At 37.1% G+C, this 26,657-nt stretch overlaps 2 protein-coding genes across 5 annotated transcripts in view; both read right to left on the reverse strand.

Moving 5' to 3' along the window:
- Positions 1-130: 130 nt before the first annotated feature.
- LOC105259274 (carbonic anhydrase 2) lies at positions 131-16,643 on the reverse strand. Its single transcript, XM_011271130.3, has 7 exons — positions 16,257-16,643; positions 10,305-10,505; positions 8,282-8,403; positions 6,456-6,551; positions 5,162-5,276; positions 3,001-3,179; positions 131-2,519 (listed from the first exon to the last, which is right to left on the reverse strand). Exons 1-7 carry the CDS (start codon positions 16,294-16,296, stop codon positions 2,451-2,453), a joined length of 822 nt encoding a protein of 273 aa, XP_011269432.1. The 5' UTR covers positions 16,297-16,643; the 3' UTR covers positions 131-2,450.
- Positions 16,644-18,997: 2,354 nt separating this feature from the next.
- LOC105259251 (dystroglycan) overlaps positions 18,998-26,657 on the reverse strand; it is a 69,120-nt gene continuing 61,460 nt past the window's right edge. For 2 of the 4 annotated variants that reach the window (XM_025410447.1, XM_011271099.3), the window contains 8 exons: positions 25,858-26,277; positions 25,021-25,577; positions 24,743-24,938; positions 24,515-24,682; positions 24,178-24,414; positions 23,898-24,087; positions 23,131-23,811; positions 22,802-23,025 (listed from right to left, as the gene is read on the reverse strand). In XM_025410447.1, coding sequence (XP_025266232.1) covers positions 22,802-23,025; positions 23,131-23,811; positions 23,898-24,087; positions 24,178-24,414; positions 24,515-24,682; positions 24,743-24,938; positions 25,021-25,577; positions 25,858-26,277 — 2,673 coding nt within the window. Of the gene's footprint in view, positions 23,026-23,130; positions 23,812-23,897; positions 24,088-24,177; positions 24,415-24,514; positions 24,683-24,742; positions 24,939-25,020; positions 25,578-25,857; positions 26,278-26,657 lie in introns of all 4 variants that reach the window. The other 2 variants (XM_025410456.1, XM_025410462.1) reach the window with 2 other exon arrangements.

The following is a 26,657-nucleotide window of genomic DNA, read 5'->3' on the forward strand; positions in this document are numbered from 1 at the left end:
TTAGCGGTTGTTAGCCTTGTATCCTTTCATGCGATACCAAGTATAACTCGTAGTAGAAGTGCACAATGTTTGCAGAGTTATATCTTGTGTTTTTATATGCTAGATATTCGCGAAATAATGTGGCGTCAAATATTGCCGTAAAAGAACAAACGAAACGATCTTTATTTGCTCCTTCTATCACAGTCGAAGCTACGAAATACATATATATTTTACATCGCCAACAATAATTTTAATATTGGCGTATATGCGTTTAGCAAATGAGCCAAAATCGAAGGACGCGATGGTAAAAGAAAATGTTTATATATTTTATAGAAATACATATAAACAGCGATTCCTGAGAATACATACGATAAAGTAGTCAGCATAATAATAATGTATTTAACATACGTTGCACAAAACAGCACATGCGTAAAATTCATCAGTGTATGACACAAAATATATCTAAATAAGTATATATAGCATTTATTTTAAAAACTATTGTTGACGCTCGAGAGTTGTAATCACTCACAATTATTTTATTAATCCGAATTTTTTCCAATTTTTTTTCAATCCGTCAAATTATCCAATTTTCCATTCCAATTTTTTCAATCCGTCAAATTATTTTTCTCGCGTTAATCGAAAAATCATAATTGCAGAGATTGAAGAAATTTCTTTAAGAGAATTAATATACATATAAATATTGTATATATATATTTTTTCTTCTGTCGTTCTTTCTGAAAGAGCGAGCTTTGAAAAATTATCTCATCTCTTCGATATTTGTGCTGCATATCAATTGTCACCTGTTGCTACACACCTTAAAGACGCATTCGCGATAAAAGCCGCTGTGACAGCGACATCAGCATCTCACTTGTTGCATCACAGTGATGCAAGTGCAATAAACCTTGTGCAATGCAATTATGTTGGATTTACTCTCGTAAATTCTATATACACGAGCACAGTTGTGAATGAAGAGCCGTACGATTTTTTCGGGTCTTACATTTCTCGCGCGTCAACAATCGTACGCGTTGCTTCATAATAAATATGCCGTTATGGAACGACAGATATTTCTTAAAAATCACATGTATATAACGTATAGCATCCATACTCAAGGTAGATCATTATACCCAATACATCATTATACGTTGCGTCGGTTTGCGGAAGCGAATCTGGTCGATGACTGCCTCCGAGGACGGATCGAGATCGAACAGAATTTGATTTTATCGCGAGTATACATCTAAAAATTACATCTTGCCATTTTTGTACATTAGTCTAATGTGTATAGCGATATAATGACTGTTGCATCGCATAATATTATTTATATCTCGTCTTATTCTCTATCGCGAAATAATGCATATCTACATACATACGCGTAGGCACATTTCTCGCCCCTTTCGTAGCCGCGCAAGTATTGCACAAGCGGATTGTAGTTTCTAATTAGCGAGAAAGCTACATTCCCAAGGCGCGAAAAGCAGACGCTTGTTATTCTACGTTTCACTCGTAATTGCACTTGAATTAAAATTAAATTGTTTTACACACTTGATAGCTACTATACACGATGTCCCTGATCATGACCGCTCCCCAAAGACTCACGATACTTGAGCGGTTTAAGATAATTGCTTTTTGTCGAAAAAAAAAGATCTCTTTTGATCGAAAGAATTTTTTTATCTAAAGAGTTTTTCAATAAATAACAATTAAAATTATACATTTTATTTCAGCTAGTTTAATCGACGACAAAAATACGATCATTAATTACCTGTTAATGCATCTACTGAAGTAATGAATGTATCTTTTTTTAAGTTACATTCCTGTTAATATCTCGTATCTTTATCAAAACATATTCGATTAAGAAATTGTAATGAATTTGTAATTTAAAATTAATATAGATATCTTCTAGCAAGATATCTTCTAACTACCTAATAAAATGTCTTTTAAAATATCGATGAACACCGATGATATTTTTTTAAAGAAATATGTGATACGATTTTCGTGTAAACAGCGCTTGTTTTATACTGCACAAAGATGCGATAGTTCCGAAATACATTTAATAATGATGCAAGCCCATTCTACGATTTACAACTTATCGCATAATTATGTCAAATAATAATAAAAATGTAGAATACGTCGAGTTAGGAGAGCTAAAACTATCAAATATTTTTAATTCGTTTTCGTAGAGTAACAGGAATTTTCTTCTCGCTGCGAAAGTCCGTCTCTCAACGCAAGTGAATTGATTACGCGTGCGATGCAAACTTAATTACGAGGAAACAACGAAGGCCAGGATCTCGCGTAAAGTAACGCGAGTGTAATCGTTGATTAATCCAAAGGCACGTTGAACGCTGTCGTTCGATAGCGACTGTATTAGTCGTCGCTTCGGGGTCGATGATCCGCAAGAACCAAGAGGAGAGCCTGACGATTATCCCTGCCCTCTCTTTTTCTCGTTCATTTTCATTTCCCGGGCGAGGAGAGACAAAAGCTTAGAAGCTACCGCATTCCCGCAAGACGCGATTTCCCAACGGCATCGGTGGGCGAAAGTTGTTGATCACCTGTAACGAGGGACAGACAAGAAAAAGATCGATATTAAAAACGAAGGTGTGTCGTGTCTTCGAAATGTATTCCCGTTCCGTCGCCGAGACGACGTCGCAGTCGCGGTCGTCGACGTCCTGCGGACGCCTAAAAATAGCCGAGCATCATACAGCTCCACTCGGTACTTTCATGTATATCGGCCGAAGAAAAAGGAGAAGGGAGAAAAACAAGATATGTATCGCGCGGCTGGAAAATGGTAATCGCGGCGCCGCAGAGGCGTTCGTCGTCACGTTCATCGCCATTCATCGCCGTTCATTTATCAAACGAGGAGAGGAAGCACGGGAGGACGTATGGAAAGCGATACGAGGAATCGTTGCAATTCTTGTTAAATAAGGAAAAGATGTCCGATCGTTGCACTTGCGTGCAAAGTCTCGATGAAGGATGAATGGGAAAAGTTATGATTCAAGGAATAAATATATTAAAAGAAGCGCCGAAGCTTACCGCTCCGTGATTCTCGTGGCACGGGCACTCCTCGCCACGTGGAAACTTTCGCAGATTGCGGAAAATGTTCAACTGATGGTGGGACACCTCGATATACTTTTTGAAGAGGATCCAAGTGACGCTCTCGTTGCATGGCGGCGTCGTCAGCGAGCCCAAGTACGTCCAGTAGCCGTTATCATCTAAACCAGAAAAGAAAAGAAAATTTAAGATAATTTCTCGCAATCGTGCGACAAATTAAAGCGACCAATTTTTAAGCTGACGATTAAAGCAATGCGATGAAGAAATGATGTCCAGATGATTGCTCATATCAATAACAATATGTCATTTGATAAAATTTTAGCGCGACAGAAATCATTGTAAGATTCTAGATTTATGCACCTTTTATTGTAGCGAAATTAATTTCGAAATAATCATTGAATTTAATTTAGAAATATATATCTCGAGTTTGATTCTCTCATTTTAATATTGTTTCAAGTTACGGAAATATTTCTGCCACATATCTCGTGTGAATTAAAGTTTAATAAGGGAAGAAACTATGTCGAGAGTAGAATTATACAATTTGATTAATGTATTATTCTCTGGCATAGCAATATTTTTTGTATAAGTACGAATACTCCATCGTCTCTTATCTTTCGATGTCATCGGTGTCATTCAAAAAATATTTCTTCGAAATAATATTGATAAATAACACTAATATCACTAAGTAACGAGGATATTAGGTGGTAATATTTGGAGATAAAGATCTACACGTATGAAGATACTTGAAATATAAAACGTGCAAAAAAAATATAATATTGTGTCACTTATGAAATATAAAGGATCGTGCGCTTTGATCAAGATTAAATTGCGAGGACTAACGTATATAAGTGCTATTCAGTACAGACAAACACATGTATATATCTTATCGCACAAAAGTTGAAAAATTTTAATAAATCCTTGGCAAAAATCCATAAAGAAATATGCTTTGCAAGAAACGCTGCATCTTCAAATGATAAATATGTCTCTTTATCTCGGAGCGTGAAAAAGAAATATCGATCACTATGAATCCCAACATGCCATCTCTCCTTCGACTGTGGTGTGACATGCAGGGCTTCAGGAAATCAGCTGCTTAAAAATAACCGTAAAGCTTCTTCGAGAGGCGATGCTGCAAAGAAGCGAGAAGAAGCGCGCAGCATCTCTTTCTCTCTCTCTCTCTCTCTCTCTCTCTTTTTATCTCCAAGGCGATACAAACCTTGGAAATCCCATTTATTCTCGTGGCGTGGTATGATTCGGTCGGCCCAGCGCATGCACGGGTTCACGCATCTCTGCGTGCCAGCCCGTCCACCACGCACTGCGTGACACGAACGCGTAAATGCGGGAAAAACCTCATTAGTAACGTTAATGCGGAGGCACACGTGGCGAATGTCATTTAAAGTGAAATGATAATTGCTCCCGTGACAAGGCGCGTATAGATTTGAGGAAGGAATGCTTTGTTATTATTTAACAATGTTATTTTCTTAAATGGATTCAGTGTTTATCACAAGCAGTGATTTCAATCATTCATAAAACAAACAATGAAATCTCGCTGAAAAAATTAGTTAATAGTAATGATTCTCAATCAATAATATTTTAAAATGTATTTTACATATATTACGTGTATAATATTATATGATAAACTCTCAGAACGTAATTTTTTTTTATTAAATAAATATTTTTATTTTTTAGCAAGAGTCATACTTGTTCACTTTTTGTAGATTAAAGATCATATTTAAAAGTAAAAAAATAATATGCATACAATTTTGAATTTAAATACTAATTATCTTTAATAAAATCTTTGATTAAAATCTTTGACATTTTTATTGATTGATTTAAGAAAATAATGTTCTAAATCAATTATTAAAATGTATATCAAGAATACGAGTCAATTAAAAATTAAATAAATCGAAACTATTTCAACTCAATTTCGTATCTTTTTTGCTCCGAATTAATTAATTAACATAGATCGGGACTATTACACCTATTATCGGATCGACATTCGCAAACAAGTTCCAACTACCGATACGATTGAATATTACAAGAGAAACAACAAGGACATGGATCACGGGCACTATGTATCACGAATAAACGGAATATCTTATCAAAGAGGCAATTCACCAAATTGCATCGTGCGATGTTGACTTACCGGGAAGGAGTTTACCAGGGTCAATAGGTTCCGTAATTTCTACGACCTCGTCCTTGTGCGAGACGTACGGCAACAAACGCGCAATCTTGTCCATTTCTTCATGAGTCTTGCCGACCTACGAGCAAAAAAAAATTAGAGATATTTTGACAAATGACCAAGTTTCACAAAAAGAAACGAATAACGGTCTCGCTGAAATGATAGGTCATCTTCAATCAACGTCATCAGCAAAATAATTATATGTACAAGGCGTCTCAAAACTACGCGTTCCGTAAACTTATTTATCCGTATCCTCATACGTGACTCATCACAAGAGGTTTAAAAATTATCTCGAACTTAAAAGTTCCCTTATCTGGATCCTGGATACTTTTAAGCGGCAAAGTAGATAACGTTTGGAAAATTGTCAGACATTTCGAGTAGCATAAATAGCAGGAACTGTAAAAATGCTCGACATCGAGCCGACGTTGATTATCAATTGCGCAACGACATTTTTCGAATTGTCTGACACGTCGCCGTTGCACGTGGCGCATAAATTTCCTTACGATACATACGTTCCTCACGCGCGACCTTAACGTATCACGAAACTGCAGTGCAACGTTACGTAAGAGATAATCGCGGTACCTCGTGAGAAGCGGAAAGCTCGACGAGTTTTTGTGTCTTCAAGTTTACGCGTCTATTTTCTCGATTTTAATTAAGAAATATTATTTATTCAAAAAATTCATTTCTTAATCACCGCGAGCACGTCGCGATTTCTTTCCACCGGATACCGCGAGTCGCAATCCAAATGTTGAGCATAAAGTAAAGCGGAAGAGCCTATCGGAAAATGTTCTTTCTGTCGTAAACGACAACTGGTCTTGTAGTTGACAAAAAGGTATACGTATCTCGTGCTCGATATACGACGACCATATAATTATGTCCCCGGACGTGTCTCGCGTGTTTACATAATCGACCATTCGACGGCGATCGGTGATAATACTTCCAACACACGCATATGGATTCTATTTGTGCGGTTCGCTTGTCTTGTATGAAAGCTTAAGTAACTATAAATACATGACCTGGCGACATGTAAACGAATTAGAATCCCTTTTAAAATAAGGTACGGCTTCCGCGCGTATCATTTGCATCCGAACACGCTTGTACAAAAATTCGATGTAAGCCAAAAACCAAGTGTCTGAGATATATAAATTAATACTCTTTATGTGTAATATAAATAAAATAGAGTGATTACTCTCATCTTTTGAAGAAAATTTTTCCAATTTGCTCGCAATTATTGAAACTATTATATCGCATCACCAACCTTAAGGAAGACTCCCAGGACTGCCAAACCATCGGAAGCTTTCGCAGCTTCGCCGAAAGTCTTGTACTTGCTGGTGTTCCAGTGCACCAGATGCAGCTGAAACAAACGGCGTCTTTTAATGAATCTAAATTACGCGTATTAAATTTAATAGAGAGCAATCAACTGGGAGGAGCGAAAGGACAGGTCTACCACGAGTGTCTAATCGTCTCTTCAAACAATCAATTACGAAATGTCATTTTATATGTTTTTATGTTAACAAAGAGAGCACTGATGATTATTAGTGATAAATTGTCTCGCTTAAATTACCCAGTATTCCCTTTCAACTTTAATTATTCCACATTTCATCGAATGATAGTACAACAAAGAACTTTATCGGTATCAATAAATGATAATTGCGTTCGAGGGATGGTCGTTAGAGGAATTACGTAATCGGCTCTGGACGTTGAAATTCCACGGATATCCGACCGACCCGGTTTCCCGTGATCGTCAGGAGAGATATCGTCGCCTAGAATTTTTTTTCGATAAAGCGAACGTCATGTGCGTATGTCCAGGACAGGAAAGAATGTATTCGTTCTGTGCATCCGTTCTAAGTGCATCGAAGACGGACGTGCGTAGCAATCGAATGCGAGCGCATTGCAATCGCCAATTGACTTGCTAATGCGTTTAAATTCGAGTCGTTTAATTAACATCAAACTTCAAAGTCGTCAATGTATTAAATCGCGCGGTCGCTCAAGGAAATTTACAATCACTACAGGAAAGGAATCTCAAAAGTGTCTTCTTCGCTCGTTGAATCTGTCATGTGTGACGAGGAAACTTTCCATGCATTATGCGAGTCTCGATATTTTCTCTATCGCAAACAGGGTCAATAGTTGAAGTCAACTATTTATGAAAGATTGCAAACACACCGTTACGTAGATGATTGCATAATCTATTTATCAAGTATACAAATGTATGGTAAGTATATATAGCTTATATATAGTGTATGAGCTTTCGAAAAAATTCCCGCGATGAAGATAAAGTCCATTCTGGGATCGTGTCGGAAATATGTGTTTCAGGAAATACGCGATTGTTCTCGGTTAATTATTGGCATCCTTTTTCGCGATCGGGCGTTTGTTCGCCTACGAGAGTTCTCTCGATGCCCGGGCCAGGATGGACGTGCTGGTCTCGTTATCCTATTCAACGACGCAGTCTGATAGTTTCAATGATAACGCCAATTATTGTTTCCATTCCGAGCGCGTTTGTTTCGTTTCTTCGCATTGTAACCCGATGCAGCTTTCAGCCCACACAACTGCCAGAACATATGTATAAAGACCTTTAACACGTTGGCGTATTTATTAACGCGATGTGTGGACGAGATAATAGCGTTTTATTTATGTGACAAATGATGCTTTATACCATTACAGTCACATAACACATCTCTAATTAGCGTCTTTATAGGCCGTATTATATAATATTCAGAGTGAGTAAAATTTTTATTCCCATTAAAAAATTATCTATTTCATCACTTATACATTTATAAGTCATCGGTGTAAAACTTTGAACGAGCTTGTATGTGTCTTCGGGAAAATAATCGCACATGGCGAACAAGGTCGATGCTGCCATAGCGAGCTACGAATAATCGCAAACAGTGAATCATACTCTCAAAGTGGCTGGATTACAAATGAGCTTGACATACGTTATTAAGTATGAAGTAATGTAAAAGCGAGAAAAAAATTAATATTCTTCGCTGTTCTTCGACAAATTTATTTGTCGAAAGAGCAAAGTTAACGACAGTCTGATCACATGTCAAAAGTTTTAACGCTCGTAAAAGATTCATTGTGCTTTACCTCTCCGGCGAAAGCTTGTCCATCCACCGTATGTTCCGATCCCCTGGAATCGCTACATCCCCAGTGACAGTGATACTGCTCCAGTTTGTAGACATCATCCATCAACGGTCCACCGCTCAAAACTGTCGACAATAAAAATTGAGAGATTTCTTATATCGGTTATAAAAAAAAATAAGAATAAATAAGAAGAGGATTTTTATAAATTAAATCCCCAAGTAAAAGGAAATGGAAGTGGAAGTTTTCGGAGCAAGCTTTTACAGCGAAGCTCCAATAAACGGCCGTGTGGATTTTCGTTTACAGATACATACGCTCTATTACAGGATATGCTTGATCAGCCAAACTACGTGGGTTGCACGGGGGCTATAACGAGGATCGTTATGCTATGTATCGTTGCCGGTATCATTCATTTGCGCCGGTGAATCGCGCGAACCAGACGCGCTGCGACGCATTTTGTCGCGCCTCGACTGTGATAAATTGTTCGCGGAAAATTTGTCACGCCAAGTTTTAAAAGCCGCAGAATTCTTCGCGAACCCAGTAGAGAAATCTAAAATTATTCGCAATGTGCGGCAGAAAAGACAGCGATAATTTTAAAAAATAGAGAAATAAAAGAGACAGGACTTATTTTACGTAACAGAAACCCCGTTTTTTATCGATCATTCCTCTTTTCTATCGAATGCAACAACGGACAGCGATAATTTCCTCATGAATCAAATTCCTCTTCGCCTGCGGAAGATAATGAGAATTCTTGGCCGAAGTCGTAACTCCGCTATCGGCGTTCTATCAACCGATTGTTCGGTGTCACATATTGCCTTATAGAGCGCCGCGCCACTTCGTGCCACATATGAATACACATAATACGCCACGGCGCACGGTCGTCCTCATTTCGACTACGCCCCGAGCACTCGGCGAAGGTAAAAGCCCTCTCTAAGTGGCACGAAGTCGACAGTGAGGAGCCTTCGTTAAAACGATATAAACGACGACGAAGTAGAATATACATTCATCTGTACACGCGTCGCATTTTACGACCGTTATTTATGCGAGCGATATATTCTCTCTCATCATATTTTCAAAATACGTAAAGACCAGTTTATTCGCGAGAAATTTCATAGAGAATAACGCAAGGCTGTTTTGTCTATATTGAATGCAAGGTCCGACTTGTGAGATTATAAAAAGACAAAGGAGAAGTGTGGGATGACCATCATGAATGATGAGTCGTCGCAGCTCGTTGCGTGCGGTTGATTTGTATCTGCGTGCGATGACACACGTCATTCCTCTGCGTTTGCGTCCCGCGAATAGACGGGCCTTTAGTTCATCTTGTCGCGTGCGGTTGATTTGCGGCTGCGTGTACCTCGCGTGTAATGATATGCCGATTCTGCACCTGCATCTGCGTTTTTGCAAATAGTCGCAGAGGGAGTCTTGCAAACGAATCGTGCCGTGAAACCCTGTTCCGTTTCTTACGTAAGGCTCATGCATGATGCACGAAATTAATAAAAAGCATTTCCTTACGTAAATCGTTTGTGTGTTGTGTCGAGAGAAAGAAAACACGCTTCTCTCACGCAGATTGTCCCGACTAAGCTAAATCCCGTTCGGCATCGCTGCCAGCGCATTAATGTTTATAAATGCGAAGATGGAACGCAAGGCCAGATATCGTAAACAATCATCTAAAATTATACTGGATCGCCGTGTGATTTCTAGATGAATGCGCTCTGCACCGATTTCGCAATACATCGCATTTTTATCCATGTAATTTCATCTGCGATTCCGAGCTTCGATTGCGATCGCGGAAACGAGAACACTTCCGTCATTGATTTTAGTCATTGGTGGTCTTTAAATATAACGAAATCTGGAGCGAGATGCATCATTCATACCATGGTGGTTTTTTGCTCGAAAAAATCCGTGATAAATTTATTTCAATAAGAAAAAAAAAAGGGAGTCTGAAAAGGTTTTGCGTCAACTCTCTTAAGGTATCTAAAAAGAACGAATAGAGAAGGAAAGAAGGGAGAAGGGTATCTAAAATACTCACATGTGCCTTCGCCCGCAGTATCCACTCGCCAACAATAACCGGGATTAACCAGCTTTCGGGAAGCTGTAGCCGGATACTTCCAACGCAATGGCTTGCTGCTTAGAGCTTCGTGATCGGATTCCGCCCGTTTCGTCTCGATGTTGACCGGGCTTTGCCTGGAGCCGGCAGCCATGGGGAACTTCGTTACCCACGTGCTGGGTCCTGCGAAAGAGAGGAGAAAAATCGAGTCAATTATAGCGTAAAATCTATTACGTAAGCGACAGATGAAGAGTGTCGGGATCGATAAGGATTCCGGCAAATGTAAGATAATAATCAGCGAATCAAGATAGACGACTGATTATTCGTTTCTTATGTTTGACTTGCAAATACGAATCTCTCACTGAGAATGAAACACGGCACGTTCGCGACAAGATAATATTGCAGAATAATTCTGTGATATGAGTTTTCGCTATAAATAAATTAAAAAGACTCGACGTTAGCAAAGACACTCTTTTTCACGATATACTATCACGTGTTGATAATTGATAAAAATTCGCTTTTATGAAAATCCTGGTTTACACGTTTATCACCTTCGATCTCTGTAGAGTTTTGTCCTCCACTTATTTGTTCGCACGAAAATATGAGAATAATATTTGCAGAAGCAATAACATTTCCTGGTTTTACGATGTTATTAGCAAAGCGATAAATGACTTAGAGATAACCTACGAAAGCTATGAAGGATTATATGTTAAACTTATATAATTTATTATCTTTTCAACGAATGTTATATGTGCAATTTCAATTAGAGTTCAGAAAAAGAACACGTTTGCGAATATCTGGTTAAATATCAATTTAACAGACGCGAAAGAGCTAATCAAGTATATTATCTCTAGTAATCTCACATTTTCGTTATCAGCATATGTAATGTATCGCCATATTAATTTCTCTTTATCGGGAACCGCATGATTTCAACGATTATTTGCGATATAATTAGATATCGAAGAGATTCAAGCGTACGAAAGGTAGGAACGGCCATGAGAAAATTGCGTCGCGCGAATTAAACAGACATCGATTTGCGTCAAGACGTAAGAGACAACTTGATAATTTCTCTGTAATATTTCTCTGTAATCATCGTCAATTTTCACTAGATCTCATGTGACAATTCCGAGATGACATAACGTGCATCACGCATCCTAAACGCACTCATGCGTGCAGGATTCATCTTTCTTCTTTTCTACCGAATAATACAGACTTGTGATCAATTGATTGCCACAAGACTGAAATTACGCGAAATTAAATAATTATATCTTCATCATATATCCGTTCGACATAGCTTTTTATAGTTTTTGCGTTTCTATTATATGCGTGTTTAATTTTATTTATGTAATCGCCCTTTTCACATATAGCATGAGAATAAATAAATATATCAATAAGTAAAATTGTATTTCGAGAGAAAAAGAGATTATGATTTGAAGTCATTTATATCTGGACGTTACGAGATCAAGAATATAAAGGACAGATATTTAAAAAATTATTATTAATTTTAAAAATTTTATTATTAATTTCTCCGACAATATAATAAAATTATATAGCGAGACATTATAGAGATTTTCAAGATCACATCCTTGATTTTAATACCCATCGTATTTCAATAAACGTGGAATAGTGATATTTGCATAATCGGCTATAAAATTGAGACTTTGCGGAATGAAACGAATCAGTCATCCATAAAATGTAAGAGCATAATAAATCCATCGACGACATTGAGATCGGCGTCACGTGAATCTCCATTGAAGGATAGATGTAGTAGCAATAAAACGCGCTCACGGTAGCCGCTTAACCGGTTTGAAAAGCAGCACATTCGATAACGAAGCTCATGTTCGATATTTATTTTCCTATCGGCTAATCGGTGACAATTATCAGCGGATTGCAACCGGTTCGAAAATACGATAGAGATAAATCAGAGATAGTTGATTTATTTCTGATTTATCTCCGATTTATCATTTATTATTGCCAAGAGTGTCTACGTGCAGTTTAAGTAACCTCTATACCTGAATGTCCATTTTTTGCGTCGTTTTGAGTAATTTCGACGAACAATATTATCGGTACACATGACAATTTAAATGTCGTTACTTTGGTCTCGCAGCAAAGCAAATAGTGAGAACGTTCGTTTAAAAGTTCGTTCAACCTTGCGCCGCTATTCAATGAGTCTCAAAAAACGTAAAGGCTGAAAAACCGGTATTTACTAAAAATATAGTTAATAAAAATTTTTCTTTCTCTCTCCTTCTTGAGACCTCCTCCTTCTGACTTTATAATGCTTTCCTCCTCCTTCTGATTTTATAATGCTTTCCAATCAATCGAGAAGATTAATACATTTTCTGCAGGTGCACGTTTTTTTTTCTATTCATGCATTATTAATGCTATAAATATATCTTGAGGCCATCAATCAGAAACGTAATATTATGTTATGTATAATATTATGTTACGTATAATATTATGTTACGTATGAAAGATGATGGTCATTTAACAACAGAATAATGTCACGCTTCGTCATTATCCTACGCGTGATATTTAATGATGTCTATTGTGGAATCGTTACATTATTTACACCTTAATGCGTTGCAATATTTAATAGCAAGGAATTTTTCTTCTTACAATATTCACGTTTGACGAATCAAAAACTTCGATCTTTTTTTCCAATAAAGATTCACGCGAATAATTATCTTATCGATATTCGATGTTTCGAAAGATATGTGCAACTATATTCTAATATTTTACATACATCTTTGGAAGTATATTAATTTAAATATAATTAAATTTAAATATATATTTACATTAAATTATATTTAATGTAGAAGAGAAAAGGCTCTTCGTTATAGAATTGACAATTACGACGGGCAAATAAGTCACGTACACTGTATAAGTTTCAGCTTTGTGCATAATAAGCGCGAATGGCAGCCATCAGTCGGCAGACAATTTGCAAGTTAATCGTCGAGACTGAAGGACGATGCGATTGACAGCGTCGCGCTGCTCGCGAGATGATTTCTCCGCATCTCGATTGTCTCCTGTACTTTCTTTTCCGCCGGTTTATATTCTCACAACAGTGCTAAGGTAGATACGGCTCGAATGCGCGATTTATATTACTTGTAGACCGAACACGATCGATGAAATATACGCTCTTGTAGCCTGTAACGAGGTGCAAATTCCCATGGAAAGCGCGTTTCGTGGGCGAAAGAGCTTCGTAAATAATAAAATAAGCGTTTGCGAGATTGCGCGAGATTCCCTCTCACAGAAAGGATCTATAAAAATTGCATTTACACTCGTAGGTGTCAAATACGCTTCGCATATCGGAAGCGAAAAAAGAAGCGGCGTTTTGTATTTTTTTTATTTTTAATGTAATAAAAACACATTCTCTTTTCTACTATTTTTATCTCGAATGAAGAGAAGCTCGATTGAAATCGCATTCGCCTCGGCGGTAACCTAAATCGATAGAAAGTGCCGCGATGTAGTATATACGAATATATACGAATAGCAATCAGACTTTTTTGTATAGGCTAATTTTCAATTTCTCAACCCTCTGTTTATTCTCGGAAACATCGCCTCCAATTTGATTATACAATTTGCTTTAGCGTGTCACTTTTCTAATTTCCAATTATTATTAATTATGTAATTTTCTCCAAATAAATCGTGTCGTCAAACTAAAGCAAAATATCCTCCTCATCATTCCGCAGGTATCTCATATGTTAATTAAATAAGACGGAACATCTATCTTCGTTTATACGAGCGCGATCAAAATCGATGTTCCGGTACTCGTTAGAGAAACGGGCGGAATACGCAAATAAGGGGATCACCGTGCGTTACGTGACTTCGTGCATCGGAGAACGACCTCGATTACTCAAAATCCGAATTGATCCAGAAATGAAAATATTCTCTTTCGCGTCCCGTCGTTGTCTCCGAAAGTCATCCGCATGTAAGATGATCGAAAAAATAATTTCGCAAACAAAACCGATTAATCGATGCTCGAATAATTCGGTCTATAAATCGCGAAGCAAGATGAATCCTCGGGGAACTAAGCCGCTCGACATACAATCCGCAATTACATCGCGAAACATCGTGGGAACGATGTTGTCTTCCGAATAATTCACGACGATCGAGTAACATCGATCAATCTTACACAAAGAGGCATCCGCGGCCAAACTGCGCGCGTATTCGAGGAGTCAAATAACTTAATCATCCCTCTGCGAAGTTTCGTCTCATTTTTGGCAACGGGCCGATCCCGAGGACGCATGCAAATTACGATACTCGGCGCGCTTCGCTCTTTCTTTCTTTCTCTCTCTCTCTCTCTCTCCCTCTTTCGCGCAATCGGCGAAAAGATAGCGCTGACAAATTGACTCGAGATTAAGGACGTTTCGGGGGCATGCACGGCAACCCCGACGGAACAAAGTGAAACTGGGTCTGCGACCCCCCGCATTCGTGTGCGTATCGCTGCACGTCCGTGTACGTGTGTCCGTGCGCGCCTGTACTTTCCGCGGGAACAGGTGCATCGGCCTACGGAAGAAAACTATTGATTTTCATTTACCCGCGGAGAGTCGTGTGGCCCCCTCGTGCGCTCGGCGAAGGCTACGGGGGAAAGCACCTCTCCCCCGTCGCTTGGCACGGCCCGTTCGCCCTGCATTCGAGCGAGAAGACAATGGCCCCGGGTCAGTGAGCCTGTGACGGTGCCATCCGGAAATCGAATCGAAATCGACCGAAAATGAATGAAAAAGAGGGAAAAAAAGCTGTACTTCTCTTCCTTAAATTTCAGGAAAGGAAATTTATCTCGCATAAATAAGCCTCGTACTTGATCATATTTTCACGCGTTCAAAAAAATACACGAATTAAAATGAATGTTAATTAAATAGGATCGACAAAAAAGTCTTGGAAGAGAAAAACGAGCGCATATGTCGCGTGATTCTCAAAGCATAAAGTTCCCGCAAGATTTCAATTTGGAAAACTTTTCTGGGAAAAAGAGAAAGTTTTTAAGAATAAAAGAAAAAGATTTACACACGTGTGCCACCATATTTTCCGTTATTACCGTTACATTTAATATAGCCTAAGACAACGCTCAAGGATACGACAAAATGAAAAACCCAAAGAGCCCATTGTCCAACTTGTCAGAGTCGTGTCGCGATAAAGAACAAATAAGAAATATAATTTCATCGTAAAAAATAATTTTGCCAGAAATGAAAGGAAAAATATTTAATTTAAGGATATTTTTTCCGTCAAGATTTTAATTAGTCAGTTTACATACGTGCGTTTATTTAAAATATAAATATAGATTTTAATGTCATCCTTTAATTATGTTCCTTTTAAGGAAAAGAAAATTCTGACTAATTTACAATGAAATTAATTTTCAAATTGAAATTAATTCATTGTAATTCATGTCTTCCGCAACTCTGATTCAATTAATTCCGGTGATAAGTGTTATCGCTAACACGTTCATTCGCCACAGTTAATCGTAAACCGCGAACGAGGCACCAGGCTAGTGCAATTGCTAGCTAGTACATAGTGATTGTAACATTAATACAAAAATATCCTGGTTATATACATATTGAATGACGAATGGGTCGTGAATGTACGGCGATTGACAAAGTGGTCAATCAATAATTTCGATACGGTCTTATCAGAATGCACGAGGTAAACCATGCAGAATCAAATGCAACGCTCAATTTAAAAGAAAATAATCAATGTGATAATCATAATTGTGCAAACTAATTTTCAGAAAATTACAAATTTTGCAAAAAAAAAATTATTGTTCTCCAAAATTTGTCCACTGATTTTTCCACATCTATAATTCTTACTCAAAAATTTATAAAATTTATACATGACATTGCTTTATAATCGTACTAAATTTGAATAACTTTGCTTGCTCGATAAACGTCGACGCAATGTGCAATTCGCGCAAATTTTATAGAAACATTTATAATATTTTACCATTCTGGATGGAATAGTCCCACTCGTCCTTCGAACCCATTGCATACAGGCACAAGCGATTTACAGGAAATTGAGATCCAAGTAGAGTTTACACCCGATCTTATCTGCTTGTGCCAAACTTTTCAAATAAACGAACACTCGATATTCAGCTTGCTCACTCAATCGTTACGGAGATTTCGAAATCGCGCAAATTCACGATCGTTTCGACTCGCGATTCTTCGCAAGCTATGTCCTCCGCCAAGAGAAGGATCTCTAGTTTTTTTTCGCTCCCAGACGCGCGATACTTTCCAGGTCGAATAATCGTAGTTTCCTCTCGCGTCTCTGTTTTCGTCCACGATCGGGGAACCGGTATAACCTACGCGCCCTACTCCTACGACCGTAATACCGGCCGGCGCATCGGCACGGCTTTATATCGCGCGCGGTCACGTGAATGCGCCTGGACCGGCCAGCCGCGCATGCGCCGGTAAATATTTACACGTGTGCGCTCCCCGCCGTGCGCGCGTACACATGAGCGGGCACACGTGCGAACTAGGAGGCGGGACGAGGCGAGGCGAGGTGAGGCGAGATCGGTGCACGCGACGCTGACGGATCGATGATCGATAAATAATTGTACGGACGCTATTATATATTGATGCATTTTCGAACGATTCACTTGATCGTGAAATATTAAATAAATCTCGAATCCCGCCTAGATTGGTACAAATTGATTTGTCGCTGTTCACCTATATAAATCTGTTTTAAATAAGAAATTTGGAATTTAGGTTCTTTCAAAATGAAGGTAATTAAAACAATTTTCTTTACTATGGGTGAAAAAGCCACATTAAAACTACAATAATTAAATATCGATATAATAAAAAATCGAAAATGTCAAATTCCATAATGTTTGCTAGGAAAACTATTATATATGAAAGTTATTATTAAAGCACTATAATTTTTCCCAATTTTATTTGACAAACTAGACAAACTATTTTTGCACTCATTCAGATATTATTTCTTAAAAAATTTGTAATATTTGTAATGTAGTATTTCTGTGCTTTCATTGCAATAAAATTTCCTCCTTCACTATCAAATGTTTTTTATCAAATCAAAGATAAAATATAATACACTAATATAACGATAAGCAAAATCAATTATTATTATCTATTATTATCTATTATTTGCATTTGATGCGTTGCAAAGAAAGTTAATTAATGAATTATCATAGCGCTATCAAGATTAGATTAGATGATTCACACTCTTTCACCAAATAAAAAGCATTTATATTATGTTTGCGAACAATAAGTGATTGAATCGCGTGCGCGAGAATTTTTTCCTTTGTTAAGCACAAATAACACGTTATATGACGTCAAAGAATATGTTACATACTATAATGTTTTAATTTTGTCTTTATTGCGCCAATAATGATGACAGAAGATTGAAGATTGAGAGAACTTTTCTAATAAATATTAATAAATTTTGGCAAGATTTCGCGTCAAAACATTAATAATATTCACTATTCAAATGACATTCTTCTTGCGAAATATAATTTTCGCGCGTCTTTTCTACTGCAATTTACTCGCGTGTGCATGTTGAGATATTTCGCGTGTGCTAAAATATTTTTGTTTATCTCTTCGACTCGATCAATCCTTGAATCGCAGTGAATCGTAACAAATTTCTTCCGGACAATTTTGAAGAATTGCTATAAGACTCGATATTTTAGATTTTTTATATAAATAAATATATAAAAACACAAATAATAAAATTAAAACGACAAATATATTATATATATATATATATATATATATATATATATATATATATATAATAAATATAATCAAAGATCTTTGATTCTAACAAAAAAATTGTAATATTTATGACCTTTCTAACAAAACAATTATGGCATTCACGATACTTCCGATTTTCCTTCACATCGATAAAGTTTAAAATTTAAAACAATACGATGTGTATAATAAAGTGAAAAATAAAGTGAGAATATGATTTTTATGAAATGACAATTCTTCTTACATAACTGTTTGGTGTTTATCTTTACACAAACAAGAAATAACATTAGCTTAGTCACACCAATGATATTTATCGAGAAATCATTTTAAGAGCTCCATTTCCTTCCTTTTCTATTGTATATAACTTTGTCTAAAGCAATCACACAATATTATTCTTTTTCATGACGTAAGCATGTACCGCAAACTATCTTGCATGTAAATTCAGAATGTTAAAACGTGAGAGAAACGAATACAAATTGCATTCTTGAAAATCTTATATAATCGTACGAATTCAAGTATTTTAAATTACGGCTAATGCAACATCTTTTGGAATCTAATTTGCAAGATAATATACCATTAAATGCATTAAATTCTTTTTAACCAATTAAATTTCACAAAAAAAGAACAACAAAATTGCCCAAATAATACTAAATATACATTTCATCTCTATATATATAAAATATATATTACATATAAATTGTGTATAATATATAAATATGCAATTATTTATATATTATATAATCAATAATATATATGTAACAAATTAAAAATTATATATCAAGAACACTAGAAAAAGTAGATCGAATATTACTGTTCAAAGTCGAATCTTGTCGTTAAGCACGTGAGCCAATAAAATTAATCTTGGTCGCGTGATTAGTAATTGCTTAAACATGCAATGTGAATATACATGCCCGTAATTGTTTGATCTTTGGAGATGACGTTGATATTGCTGGAGAATGAATGAGAGATTAACACCCGCCGTATCCTAAAATGGTTTTATTAACTCTTAACTTTACACATGTTTAGTATGTAGTACTTGTCTCAGAGAGAGATATATATCTGTATATGTATATTATTATTAATTCGATATATTTTTTTTTCATTGAGTACGGACGAGAGCGATATCGTTTTGTGATCTCAACTTTATCGCGCGCGCGCTTTATTTCGAAGCAATGTCGTTCTTCACTTTTCGCGGAGTTTCTCCTCTTTTTTTTTTCTCTCTCGAGATATGTTTTATTTAGCATAAACTTAAGAGATACGTGTCGATGGCTTTTCGTTATTCAGCGGAGAAGCAAGTACGAAAGCCGCTCCTGCGTTTCGCAAATACATCAACGCAAAACGTTTCAATTGATATATCGAAGCGCTCTTATAGCGAATAAAAATAATCTGAAAATCCCAGTCAATATGTTTACTCTTAGGTGTGTGTATATATATATATATATGTAGAGCTATGTATATAACACATGTTCGTATGGGCGATGCGAGATAGCTCTCTCCTTTTCTTCCCCCTTCCTTATTTTTCTCTAATGGAACTTTTACTTTGTCTCTGCTGTTAGCCCGATTTCTCAGAAAGCGGCCGTATACGAAAGTCATGGGCACATTAACTTCGTCATTTGTTCTCTTCATTTCTCTCTTTTTTTTTCTTACACACAGTTATAAAATACTTTCGAACATTTTTCACACACAGGCCAGAAAATTCACCGCTAACGAATATGCCCTTTTTGACAAATTTATTTTCTTTCTTTCTTTCTTTCGTAGTATCCCCTTTCAGGTGTTTTGACCCTTCTATCGTATAAATATCGTACATCTTATCATACATTATCATCATTTTCACAAGTAACACAATTGTAGCGCTTAAGGGATACGTGTAGAACAATGATATGATTAGAAGCATGATATGAGTTATGCTTGTTTACCGCAGATTACAAACGGAATATTAAAGTTCTGTACCTGACCGTTTATAATGCATCGCACTTCTGGTGTGTTCAATAATTCGTCGATTTACAAGTATTATGTAAATTTTCAAGTATTATACTACTAAATAGCGTTACTCCTCCTTTATTAGCCACTACGTTATTACTTTGTGATGTGATTTTGCCTGAAATAATAAATACAGTTCAGTGCGTTAAGATAATAAAATTTTGATTCCATAAAAAAATTGATAACATAGAATTATCTGCTGGAATTTGAGATATCAATACAATATAAATTATTTATTTTTTCAATGAAAATCGCACACAAAGAAATATCACAATTACAGATAGATATAATCCCATCTTACGATAACATAAATTGTTATATTCGAATAGGGAAATTGAGAACATATGAGATATATTTATATTCGTACTTATAAAAAATAATAAAACATACTTATACATGTATATTAATTCACGATATAAAACGTCATAAGAGCAATCACGTACGGGCGACGATTGCAATTTCTTTTCTTTTTCTAAAAGATTCTGCGATAAACAAGATACGCGAGCGATGAAAAGTATTCTAGTTCATGACAGACAACTCATCGATTCTATCTTCCGCGAGCAATTAAATCATGCAATTAATATATAACTATACAAGTCGTTTCTCTTGTCAAGATCATAGAGAAACCATTTGACAGAAGTTTTGATACATACATATATGCTCGCGAAAGAAAGAAAAAAATCTATGAGTCATATTTCATGAGCTTCCCTTGTGTTCAGTAGTGTATATGAAATTTTCTACGTTACAAGGACATGAATTAATAGTTAATATATTATACCATAATTTTTATGTAGCCTTTGTATATGAAACGTTTTCTTAGCATCTTACATACGTATTAATCGTTAGCATTCATACCAGTATATAGACGCGCTCGCAAATTCGTCGATCCATTTATCGTCCGTATTGACAAATCGACAAACGGATTTTACAAATTTGAAACGCAATACGAAACTCTTTTTCTTTTTTTTTTTTTTTCGTTTCTCGTATTTCCTTTCAAAAATATCAGGAAACTATCGAGGTATTGAAGAAACGGCTGCATACGTACTCGTACCATACCTCGCACTCTTTCGTCGCACCGGACATACAAACGATGATAGCGGATGAGTTGTGTATGTCTAGTCGCGCAGCGATTAAAAAATTACAAAAAACATTATTAAAAAATGCGTCTTAAAGAGTGCGAGTCACGCTCTCTTTCGCAATTACAAATACGTCCTTACTTTTACTTTATATTCCCCTCTCTTTTTAAACATTAAGTATTTTTTGGCTTGGTAACTATGTAAAATCTAAATTATAAATAGTCTCATCCTTATATACGTCAGTGCTTCGTCAGTATTTCCGTTCCGAGTTGATCTTTCGATACTAACTCGTACGTGTTAAGAGGTTTCAAAGAAATAATAAAAATATGCATATTTATTGCGGTTGTTAAGTCATAAAAGTTATAAAGCGCGTTAAAAATTGTGCGCGAAACAAACAGAAATAGATCTTTCTTCCACAGCGAAAAGTAAAATGCAAATAACTTGATTGGTCTGGCAGTATTTAAATGACCGCAGACTTTCACATCTCTATCGAACAAATATAGATATAATATGTATATATACGTATTTATATATATTTATATTTGTATATATTATTATAATCAATGTGTTTTTTCTTATACCTTAGATAAGTTATCTGCATGGCCTACTGTGCCCATGGAAGCATTTGCTGTCATTTTGCAATGGCATATTGCATGTATATCATAATCGCTTCTTTAAATTTATGTCTCAAAAACATTTCAATTCTCTCCAATATATATTTTCTCCTTAAGTAAAAAGCTATCGCCAAATGAGCCAGTTTATCCATTCACAAAACTAATATTTAATTTATTTTTTACCACAAATTAATCTAAATAAAATATTTAGAAATAAGAAAAAATGGGAATAAAATAATATTATATAATATTATACTACATTATATATGTGCATCATGAAAAACCGATTCACTTGGCGATATATCATGCATTTATCGTTCTGGCAGTGTTATACGTTGTAGGTGCGTAATACAATGTATTTCGTTAAATCCGTTTTTTGATACCTGGAGACTCTGTGTAAACATTGCAATAAATCCGTAGAACCGTAGTAATTACACGTGCTGTTATTCACAGTCGGATATCCTTATTGCTTAATAAATGGCACTGATTATTGAAATATTTACGAGTATCGTTGCTGTCTCCAATGCTATAAAATTGAATAAAGTACATTTATTCTACCGTTGTCTCGGTTCTACAACGATCTCTAAACTAAATTCACGTATCGAGTTCGGAGCATTGGATCCTTCCCTACAATTGATTTCTTTACGAAAGGCAACACGTGATTTGTATTCCCATACTTCCTAGAAAAACTTTTCTTTTTCTTTCGCGTGAAATATAGACAATTGAATGTGTGTACGTGTGTATGTGAGAGAAAGAGAGAGAGAGAAAGAGAGATCTTTTTCGAACGTATTATCGATCGGTGATGAGACGTGCCGTTGTATGTATTAGTACATATACAAAATAAGTAAAAACGCATGTGAGTTCTCAGTGGGGAGATTCTCAGTGGAAGATTCTTCTCTTCATTCACGTCTCGTTCAGCAATATATTGTCATACCGGATGAATGGAAGGGCTTTTTTTAAACGTCGCTATAAACATTCAATATCCCACGATCATCATTGTCATCGTCGCCAATTCGAGATTGCTTTTTATAATTGATTTGGTTTTGCTTGTGTATTGGTGAGTCTCCGAGCATTGCTAGCATATATTTACGTGTAGGCGAGTGTACCGTATTTTGTTAGGGAGGCACATAAGGGGGCGGTTTTCTGTACGTCGGAGTGGGCTTAGGACGATTTTGCCGATTGGTGTCGCGATTCGTGGCAAATGGCGGCGGCGGCTGATACGGTTCCTCGGAATTCTCCTTCGGGAGCATCGGTACATCAGCTCCGTCTTCGGCTTTCTGATATTCCGGTGGTGGAAGGGGTGGCTTTTCCTCTTTTAGGATGACAGGCGATTTATTGCCTAAAATATAAGAATAAATGTCAAGATGAAAGATCGATAACATAACACATATTGTCAATATATTTTTATTAATGGTACTATTAATAATATATAAATTATCATTACCAGGATCCGGCTTTTCTTCCAATTCATCCTGGAAAATTACGGGAATTCCCTTGCTGCGAAAACTCTGTCGCTCGTCATCTTGTTCGCTGACGCTCATTTTGCCGCTACGTCTTCGCCTGTGTAAGACGCACGCAATGATTCCTGCTACGATGAGCATAGCGGCGATAATAATCGCCGGCAGGACAAAAGTGAGGAGGTAATCGTCACGGAACGCGCCGACCGATGTGGAATCATCCACTGGTGGTACGCGGCTATCTGGCGAATGCACGTCTGTCAATTCACCGAGACAGACACCCTTCGGGATCACCGTAATTTGTTTTACAGGGAATTTCACGCCCATTATTTCCAACACCTTATCCGTTACAGAACGTTGATCGTTGTCATTCTTCACAAGCACGGATCGTAACCTTTTGACTTCCTTATCAGCGCAAGATGACGTAGGCAGAGTTCTGTTATGCCATGTGATTACGGTACTGCCATTCGAGATGCTGTGTAGCGAGATGGCACTCGTGTCTTTATCTTTGTAGAGATCTCGCAGTTTCTCGATAAAGTTACGCTTCTGAAGCGCGGAATGCGCAAAGGATTCGTAAGGAATATCCAACGTTATTGAAAATTCCACCGTATGCATCATGGGCGGCGCCGGATGAACGACAACGACCAATCCATCTGTGCTGCTCGCACCTAGAAAAACGACGATTTTTAATTTAATATTATATATACGAATATATTTTTTATATTTTCGAGAATAAAACCCAGATGAAACTTACCGTCTTTATCAGTGACAACCAACTGATATTCTTTACGGCCGATATCAGGACGCATCGGAACTCCATAAAACTCTTGATTTTTGCTATCAAATTGTAGCCACTCGTGAGGTGGAATAGGTATTCGATCGATAGTCAAAAGTGACATTTTCATATTTCGCGACGATCCATCCTCAGCATCGAAGAAAGTGTCCTGCAAAAATATATAACAAATTTACTAAATATATTATTCATCATATAATGGTAAAAGCAATACTTGATAAAAGACTTAATAAAAGCGTACTTCTGGCACTTTAAATACAAGCAATTGTCCAACTGTCGCATTAACATGGTCGACTTGATTCCTCGGTACAGGCGGGAAATTAACTTTCGGCTCTTCGGTAGAAATTTTTGGTTCTTCAAGACGATTCATATCCTCGCATTGTCCAATACCTTGGAATACGACACGTTTAACAGTAATTTCTGGAGCGAGTACTGTTATTAGAGAAGACGATGGATCCCCGGTACTGTCGACGAGCACCTGGTGACACACGTATAATATTTTTGAAATTTGCGCAAGTTTGTTTAAAAAGTTGTAAAATTTTGTTGTACAAGATAGAAATGATATAGTAATTACTTACGCGCCATAATCTGTTTATATGATCTTTTGGACATTCGCTGCTTCTGGGAACGTTATCGTTAGTCCATGTAAAAATGACTTGTTCACGATCGGATGTATTGATTTCAATGGAACGAACTGTAATATGCTGGATATCGTTCCCGTAAAGTACAGCCAAGCTTCGGATTACCTACAATTGAAAGAAAGTAAATAATCAATGAAGAAAAGGGAAAGAATGAAAAATACGTACTTTGCGTTCCCAGTCAACATCTGTTGGGAATTCGCTTCGTTTATCGATCCTCAAGTAAATTGTGAATTCGTGATTGACGCTACGACTCAACTTGTGCTGCTGAACATGAATGTCGAGACTATCGGAAACATTGGCGCCTTCGCTATCCGTGGCAATTAACTCGTAATTCCAAGTAGATATATCTTTCTCGAGAGGCCTGTTTAAGAAAAAATTTGATAAATAATCTATTTTTATTCTTCATACGAGAATAAAAAATAATAGAGTATACGTTAGCTTACAATCCATAAATCTCCTGCAAATGATGATTAAATTGGAGCCAATGAGTCGTTTTGAGTGGTGCGCCGTGCCAGTACAGATTCAATTTCAGATTCCTCGTGTTACCATCTTCGAAATCGATGAAGGTGTTGGCTGGTATAACATAGCTCAATGGTTTACCAGCGGTTACCGGTATCTTTTTTAATCTTCTGTCGCGTCTTGGCGGGGAGTTGAGTTGGCCGTACTCGATACTCTCCGTAATAATCCGAGCTGTCGTTGTAGTAGTAGGAGGAGCCGTAGTAGTGGTTGTAGTCGTAGTGGTAGTGGTAGGCGATATCGTGCTGGTAGTAGTAGACGGTATCGTGCTCAATGTCGTTTGAAGATCCGATGTCAACGATATCGCGTTAGTAGTCGTGGTTGTGGCATGTGTTACGTTCACAGGCGTAGTAGTGGTAGTAATAATAGTGCTAACGTTCATTACGACTACGGACGAAGGAGTGGTAGTGTTAACGTCCGTGATTACAATCGGCGTCGATATAGTAGTCGATGGTTCTCTAATCGAAGTCGTAGTTTGTTCCGGCTAAGCAAGAAAAGATCGTACATTAAAATGCAGAGCACTTACTGCAATTTGGAAGAATGAAATAATAGTTCTAATAGAGAAATTTGCATGATTGTGATAGAAATTTATAAAATGGACCGTTATAATAACGGATCACATTTTTATCAGAGAATAACAATTTATCTCGGCGAAGCGACAGTTTGACAACTCGACACGATATGCGTATGAAGAAGTTGGTACGTGTACAGCGGCATGGAAGTATAATACAAATGAGAAAAGCGCTAAAGCACGTAAGCATTACCTCTTCCGTCGTAACGTTATTGATACCGACGACGATCTCCGTCTCAACTTTATCGGGCACGCTAGTCTGGACGAATGCTGTGCTAAGAGGCAGTAGAGTAGTTATAGGAAGAGGAGTTGTGATGATATCCGAAGGAACGGTCAGTAAAACGGTAATGGCTTCAACGGGTTCCACATGTTTCGTTTTCTCCGTCGAAGATTCCTCGTTTGTGGTTTCTGATTTCGGAGATTCTATCGATGGATCTACAGCGGTAGAGATGCTAGCTGTTGTTGTTGTATCGGCTGATGTTGTAGTCGTTGTGGTGCTACTGGCAGTAGTAGATAGCGTCGTTGGCGCGACTAGGGTAGTGGTTGTACTTGTCGTCGTGGTGGTGGAAGTAGTTGTTGATGGTGATGATGTAGTAAGTTCAGTGGTTGTTGTCTGCGAAATCGTTAGTAGATGCGATGTATGGCACGAAAAAACGAATGGTTAGTTACGAAGAGACGAAGAAAATGTACAAGTTGAGAACAAAGTATCAGGCTTCTGTTCGTTTACAAGTTGAGAACAAAGTATCAGGCGTCTGCGAAGACTTTCGCGACGCAATCAGCTGACTTTAGAACGTAGATTTGCACGGACAAGTATACAGTTTGCGAGATACAAAAAATAGGCCAGCATTAAAAAATACCCAGTAGCTATTCTAATCTCTTCAAGCGCAACGAATCCTCCGGAAGCGATATGGCATGGCGAATAAAGGCGTACAGAAAAGGAATTTTAAAAATCGTAGAGAAATTATATTTTAAATATAATCATCGACGAAAGGA

The sequence above is a fragment of the Camponotus floridanus genome, unplaced genomic scaffold, assembly GCF_003227725.1.
Source record: "Camponotus floridanus strain SB8 unplaced genomic scaffold, Cflo_v7.5 scaffold102, whole genome shotgun sequence".
Taxonomy (NCBI): domain Eukaryota; kingdom Metazoa; phylum Arthropoda; class Insecta; order Hymenoptera; family Formicidae; genus Camponotus; species Camponotus floridanus.

Excerpts from the sequence above, each read along its gene's own strand:
- LOC105259274 (XM_011271130.3), bottom strand. The coding sequence starts at position 16,296 with ATGGGTTCGAAGGACGAGTGGGACTATTCCATCCAGAATG. Across the intron at positions 3,180-5,161 it reads CCCTGGTAAACTCCTTCCCG|ATGATAACGGCTACTGGACG; the intron begins GTAAGTCAACAT and ends TTTCTGGTTTAG. Across the intron at positions 2,520-3,000 it reads GCCACGAGAATCACGGAGCG|GTGATCAACAACTTTCGCCC; the intron begins GTAAGCTTCGGC and ends CCCTCGTTACAG.